We start from the raw sequence: 7,394 nt of genomic DNA, 5'->3' as shown, positions 1-7,394 counted from the left end.
GGGGGGGAGAGAGAGAGGGGGGGAGAGAGAGAGAGAGAGAGAGAGAGAGAGAGAGAGAGGGGGGGGAGAGAGAGAGAGAGAGAGAGAGAGAGGGAGAGAGAGAAAGAGAGAGAGAGAGAGAGAGAGATGTCATGGCACAGATTTTTATTAAGTTGTATATACACGATTGGTCATACTGCAAGTTATTTAATAATCTACACCAACATTTTCAGCAACATGGTTAAAGCATAGAAAGGGTTTAAGCTTATCAAGGGAAATCAATTTTTTTGTTGCATCTTTAAACAGAGTTTCACACGGACAGGGCAAACCCTGAACCACTGCCAGGTGAGGGAGGTGGGCACCATAATTCAATGTATAATTAGGAGCAAATTTTATGCCTATCTTGTATTGCATAACATGGTCTTATGGTGCCTATTGCTGTGCTTAATCATAAAAATGTGTACATAGAGGGTTTTTTCCGATTAGGCATGACTCTAGTTAAACAGACTCCACAGAAATACGTCAAAGACGGAGCAACATCAAAATCCCCAAACGTTATGTAATGCGTTCTCTCTCCTCATATGTGGGCTACTAAATATAAGTGTGTTTCCATCCCCTTCCTTCTCCCATTTAACAGCTTGTCATTACAGTAGTATGGCCATGGTGGCAGCGGTCTGAACGCACTTTGGGCTCATTGTGTTCTGGTCCTGGTGGAAACACACATTACACCCCGGCCTAAACCACCCCAGTCCCCCACAAACCCACTGAGACGCAAGGCCCACACCCACAGACGGAGCAGGTTGGAGTGTGTGTGTGTCTATGTAAGTATGTGTAATTATATATGTCAAATATAGATGCATGTGTGGAATGGAGTAAAAATCTATAGCAAGAAAAGTGTGTGTGTGCGTCTGTGTGTGTGTGTGTGTGTGTGTGTGTGTGTGTGTGTGTGTGTGTGTGTGTGTGTGTTTGCTTATGAAAAGTATAGATGTGTGTCTGAAATGGAGAACAATGTACGTGAAAATGTTAGTACAGAGAGATATTGATTTGGATTTAATTTGTGTGTTTGTGTGTGTGTGTGTGTGTGTGTGTGTGTGTGTGTGTGTGTGTTTGCTTATGAAAAGTATAGATGTGTGTGTAGAATGGAGAACAATGTACGTGAAGTACAGAAAGATACTGATTTGGATTTATTTTGTGTGTCTGTGTGTGTGTGCGTGAATGCGTGCTTGTGTGTCTGCCCACATGCCAGTAGGTACAGGCGGATAGGAAGTGGCTCACCTCTCGGTCAGGCTGTACTTCCTGTTGAGCTTTGGGGCTTCCTGCGTCTTGCGGGTTGGGTGAGCCTGTGGAACACATCCAGTTAGCGCCACCAATCAGAAAGCCCCATTCTGTGTAATTACGTCCCCTGAGTTGGCCAGCTTACATTCCTGCAGAGGGGTGGTGCTAGGGTGTGGGGTGTGGTGCACTTGAAGATGTTGCCTGATTTGATGGTGAATTAGTTATATGACATCAAGCTGCTAATAGACCTCTGGATAAAATAACAATAGAACCACATCCGGTCAAGCAGGAGAGTCTGGCAGTGAGGGGGTTGGCCCAGGTTCTCGGTTCTACCCGTCCACAGTCATCACCATCCCTAAGCAAGATGATCCCTAACCCCTACCAGCTTCTTTATGATGTGTAGGCTGTCTGAACTCACCGTTGGATGAAAAATTCCACAAGACAACTTAATAATAGATAAACCAAAAGTGTGTTTGGATGGAATGATCAGTTCACCTCAATGGTGGACACACATGTTTGTATTTAACTGTAAAAGTATTAAGAACAAGAACATGAAATGGAGTGTCTGTGAGAATGTGCGGGGGCCAAACAAAGAGCCCTGTGGGACACCAAAGGGCTTAGCTGGAACTAATAAGTGCATTATACACCACAGGTTTTCTAGCCAAATCATCGCTGTGGTGGCCGCTGCTGGCCCAGGCGCTGCTCTGTGGTTTGGCTCATTAAGGCCCCCAAACTGAAGTGTCTGTGGAACACATTAACATCATTACCTCACCAGCAGAACCAAGAAACCAGCCCAACGCTAGATCCTCACATGGCATGGGAACGAGCAACTGATTACACACTCCTGTGCCGTGTTCCGATATCCATACTTTCATGAGTACACTTAAACAAAGTACACTTTCCGCATTCACTAAGTGCGCTAATTTTCAGATGTCAGTGTTGTTCCAAATCTAATACTCCATGGTGCACTAACCGGAAATTACGATAATGACTGCTGCGGCTCCTCCCCCGCAATAAACATCCCGCTTTGAATGGTGAACTCTTTACACCTAGCAGCTATAAAAGCTATAAAAACTACAAAATGACTCTATTAATGCAGGCTATGTGGAAAATGCGCTGACTTTGGCTCAGCCTGGCTCCGCCCTCTTCCACTACGTAGCTAAGATGGCTGCCGTTGAGTACGAAAAGTGTGCATCGATCCACACTTTGCGATTTGACCGTTTTGAGTACACCATCCGGGTCCTTTCACTACACTTATTTTCGCCCGATCTGAATCGGAACGCCCTTTAACTCAAACTTAGGCTAGTTAGTACGGATAGTATGGATATTGGAACACGCCACTGGACACTAGGCTATACATACACACACACACAATCTAAGCTATATATAAACACACACACACACACACACACACACAAAGCTTAAACATGTGGATGCAATGAAGTTACACCTAGAGATCCTAAGCTACATGCACAGACACTAAGCTACACACATAGGTGGTCAAGAGCTACACTCAGATATGCAAAGCTCACACACATACATACACACACACACACTTTGCTACACAGAGAGAGACTATAAAACTACACGCAGAGATGCTACAAACTTGACAGCTAAACAACAAAAACATAACATTAGCGGCAGTTAGTGGCCAAGTCATCATCCATACTTAGATCCTCGTGTCCAAACAGCTTTCACACTGGCCCGTTTTGGAACCTCTGCATCCACCATTTTGTGTTATAGTTGGCATGCAGTCATCTCTATGTAGTGAGAGCTCTTTGCCTCACTGTATAATAAAACGGACCGTGGAAAACTGGGGGGTGGATGTCTTCGGAGAGCTTGACCACACAGAGACCAGACTAGGGGTAACATATTTTAGTTATTTTTAGTTATTTGATACTCTTTCCAGACTTACAGTGATTTTAGATACACCTCATGTAATTTTGGAGTGGGTGGGGGTAAGGGGTCATCTTGCTCTCGGATATCTACAGGTAGGCTGTTGTTGCCATTTGGATTCGAACCCAGAACCTTATGATGGGGAGTCGTTACACTATGTCCCATTAATGTTTTTAATGCTTTTTGTTTTTGTGGTAAGGCAGGTCATGCTTTACATAAAGTTGTCATGTCTTATCATTATTATTTTTCATTTTCATCATGTGACAATATATCTAGCCAAATTAACATTTGATTGATAAACCTTTATCAAACCATCCTTTCCTAACATTTTGTATTGAGCGTTATTTAAACCAATTTTTCCTAACTTTTTTGAAGCTCTGAGGTTTCTGGGAAAGTCCCAGACCATGAATGATAACAGCAGTCAGTTGGACTTCCATATTTTTATCTATCACATCCTTCCTATTCTCTCTCTCTCTCTCACACACACACACACACACACACACACACACACACCCACACACATACACCGTAAAAAGAAGGAAATTCGCATGGAGAATGGTACAATAGAATACAAAAACACATTCCTCTAGGCATGCTTGCAAATGAAACACACACACAAACACACACATGTTGATGTTCTATGGGTCCATTGTCTGGTGTTTTTGGAGGCTGGCAGCCAACTCTAACATATGTCCGACAGAAGCGTGCGTCCATCTGAGAATGTGCACAATCCCATCTAAACAATTTTGAGAATGACTGGAGATGGACTGGCAGTGAGTGTGTATACAATGCACATATCCGAACAATGTTTGTGTATCTGAGTGTCTGTGGAGGAGATAGAAAAACACACACACTCTCACACACACTCACACACAATACTAAACTATCATGGAAACCACATGGTCACTGACTGTGCAGTTCAACCGTAGATCCATCCATAGTCTGCTAGTCTCCAATACGTCATCACCCAACATGGCCGCCAAAACCCTCCAAGAAGTTCAACCGAGCGTCCAGGAGTTTAGAAGCCGGGGTCACTCTCTCACGAAAAAAAAGAAGAGAACGAGGAAGAAGGAAGGGGAGAGGGGAAAGAAAAGCACCCCCTGCTGAGATTCTTGTGGTCTGTGGTCTGCAGTTGTGAAAGCGTCGCTGCCATTATGCATCCACATGCCGTTGTTTCCACTGTTACGCTATTGGTTATTTCCCCCCACAGAGCTGCGTCCAATCAGAGAGCCCTAAGCGCGCCCCCCCCCCCCCCGGGGAGACGTTCCATAAGAGAATTCCGCGGTGCGGAGGTTCTACGTGGGAGTTCTACCACACGACGAGGACAGTTCTGGTCTGACTCCCGACCAGATGCAGAGCCACCCCCCCACCGAACCGGCCTATCAGAGACCCCCGTCGGGTCCGGTGATGCTCGGTGTCGCCCGCCGTTACCGCGCAATGTTCCCCCCCCCCACTGGTGAAACCCATTTTCATTTTTCAAAGATGGTTTGGGTTTGACTTGCGGAGTGCTGCTTGCTGCGGTGTCATCGCTCAAGAGTTCGGGGAACAGGGTACCTTTAACGGCTCCCTGGCCCTCTGATGAACCTGCGCTGCGGCGGTGCTTGGCGTTGATGCCTGGCTGCCTGTCCCTCAAACGGTTCTGCCAGCACATCAGGGCCGTGCTCGCGTTTCGCTTTTTAACGATCCGCCGTAGCCGGGCCAAACCGACAGAACAGAACAGAACAAGCGGGCTGCGCCGTTGACCGAACGTTGAACATGAGCGCAGCATTTGGGTGCTATAGGGCTGTAACTCTAGACTCCAGATGAAGCTAATGGGTTAATTGACAGTTTGTGGTTGTGGCTGGGTCGTGTGTCTTCGTATGTCTCTGGCTCTCTCGCCACTCTATCGCTCCATCCAGCTCTTGCATTGCCTCTCTATTTCTTTACACCCCCCTCTGTGTGTGCGTGTGTGTATGTGTGCACGTGTGTGCGTGCGTGTTTGTATGTGTGTGTGCGTGCGTGCGTGTGTGCGTGTATGCTTGTGTGCTCCTACCTCGCCAGGTGTGTAGCTCCTGGACGTGAATCCCTGGTTCTCTCCCTGGTGCTGGGAGGGGCCGCCGACGGGGTAGAAGGCCGACCGCGGGGGCTGGTCCTGGGCTTGGCCGTGGGGGCGCGGGTCCTCCTGATGGAGGCTGGGGCTGCTCCTTCTGGGCAGGTCCTCGCTCTGACCCAGCTGAGACTGTCTCTCCTGTTCGGCCTCTCGCTCCCGGGCCTTCTGTCTCCTCTCTCTCTCCAGCCATTCCTTCTCTTGTTCCCGCTGTTCCCTCAGCCGCTCGGCCTCCATCTTTCTCTCCCTCTCTCTCTCCCTCTCCCACTCTCTCGCCCTGGCCTGCCGCTCTCGCTCCCTCTCCTCCCTCTCTCGCTCCCTCGCCCACTCTCTCACCCTCTCCTCCCTCTCCTTCTCTCGCTCCCTTTCCCTGGCCTGCAGTCTCTCTGCCCTCTGCAATATCAACTCTCTCTCCTCCCGCTCTTTCTCCCTTTGTCTCTCCATTTGTCTCTCCTCTCGCTCCCTCTGCCTCTCCCTCGCCCGGTCCTCCCTCTCGTGTTCCCTCTCTCTTTCTCTCTCCCTCTCCTTCTCCCTGTCCTTCTCCCTGTTGGTGCTCACAGATTGTCTCCGGGCCTCCGCGCTGCCGGGCAGCGGGGCGCTTTCCTGCGGAGCCCCCCCCTGGTAGGAGTACCTCCGCTGGGCTCGGTACTGGCTGGGGTCCCCCCCGCCGCGGGGCTCGGCCACGGGGGACGCTTGTCCCCGCGGGCCGCAGAGGCTGGACACGGAGCCGCTCCGACTCGTCTCCTCAAAGAACTTCATCCTGTCGGCGAACGGCAGGATCTCGGACTCCTCGATGCGGGAGGTGGAGTAGGAGCGGCCGGAGGAGGAGGAAGAGGAGGAGTTGGTGGTGCAGGCGAAGGCGCAGACCCCGTGCCGAGACCCTCCGCCGACGGGCCCGGGGGTCCTCGTCTCGGGTCGCTCTGGCCCGGACCACTGGCCTGGTTCTAGTTCCGGCTGGAGCTTGTGTTCAGGGGTCCAGCGCCACCGGCGGGCCTTGCCGGCCGGCGCCGGTTCCTCCACCACCCGGATGCTGACCCCGAAGCTGGGCGTGGTCAGGTCCAGAACCGGGGCCGGGGAGTCCCGGCTCCGGGCGGGATCCCTCAGATCGCTCTGTGAACCTTCCTGACCGGACTCGGACGTCGAGACGGAGGCGGAGCGGGAGTATTCCGCGTTGGCGCTCCGTTCCTGGCCGGGCGGGCCCGGGTCGCCCCCGTCTTGGTCCTGGAGCTCCAGGCCCTCCTCCTCGTGCAGGGTGGCCCCGCTGTGCAGCAGGCCCCCCGGGCCCCGGCCGGTCTGCAGCTGGGCCTTCTTCCTCTGGATCTCGTTGCGGAGGTTGGTGGCGAAGCGTTCGCTCCGACGGCGGTGCCGGCGCAGGTTCTTGGACGAGCTCAGCCTCTTTGCCGCCGCGTCTCCGTCCTCCGCCTCCCTTCCTCCTCCTCCTCCTCCTCCTCCTCCCCTCTGCTCCTCCAGCAAGCTGTCCACACTTGCGGCCGCACTCAGAGGCACAAAGTCTCCGTCCGCCAGCCGACTGGTGGCCAGTCCTTGGTGGTCCGCGGAGGGGGCCGCCAGGTCCCCCGGGACGCTCGCGGACCGACCCCAGGAATGGTGGCCGTGAAGCGGGGAGAATCCTGATCCGGCGGTGGATCCCCCCTCCCCGTCTTCCGACCTTCCTCCTGCGTCTCCGGCGATGCCGTCCAACTCCAGGAACACTGAGCCCGGGGTGGAGCAGCGACTTCCCCCCCAGCTGCTCTGCTGGGCCTCGAGGGTGGGCTCGGGGTCGGGGCAGTGATCCAGAGCTAATGGCGGGTCCGTGTGGGGGTCTTCGCTGGCGGACTGGAGGGGCGAGCGGTAGGGACAGCCGCTACCGGAGGGGGGCGAGGGCAGGGGTCCTGAGGGAGGCCGGTGTGAGCGGTCGTTGGGTCCAGATGAGGAGGCGTCTCCGTTGAGGTGGAGTGACTGAAGCTGGCTGCTGGTGGCGGTGGTAGCGGTGAGGTTCTCGGGGTCGCTCTGGTGATGCAGTTCCCCGTAGGAAGAGCACCTGGCCCTGGGGTGCAACGGCTGGAGTTCCCCCTGGTTCTCCATGGGTGGTTCCGGAGGTGAGGAGGCAGGGTTTGAGGAGGAGGTGGCGGGGAGAGCGGTGAAGCTCTTGGGAGGAACC

At 52.8% G+C, this 7,394-nt stretch overlaps 1 protein-coding gene across 3 annotated transcripts in view; it reads right to left on the bottom strand.

Moving 5' to 3' along the window:
* The window catches only part of shroom4 (shroom family member 4), a 45,313-nt gene that overhangs the window by 9,458 nt on the left and 28,461 nt on the right, over nt 1-7,394 (bottom strand). For all 3 annotated transcript variants that reach the window (XM_079758120.1, XM_079758122.1, XM_079758121.1), the window contains 2 exons: nt 5,183-7,394; nt 1,255-1,319 (listed from right to left, as the gene is read on the bottom strand). The exon at nt 5,183-7,394 is cut by the window's right edge and continues 861 nt beyond it. In XM_079758120.1, coding sequence (XP_079614246.1) covers nt 1,255-1,319; nt 5,183-7,394 — 2,277 coding nt within the window. The remainder of the gene's footprint in view (nt 1-1,254; nt 1,320-5,182) is intronic.

This window comes from Pollachius pollachius, assembly GCF_949987615.1.
Source record: "Pollachius pollachius genome assembly, chromosome: 20".
In the NCBI taxonomy this organism is placed as follows: domain Eukaryota; kingdom Metazoa; phylum Chordata; class Actinopteri; order Gadiformes; family Gadidae; genus Pollachius; species Pollachius pollachius.
This window is presented reverse-complemented; position numbering and strand designations above follow the sequence as displayed.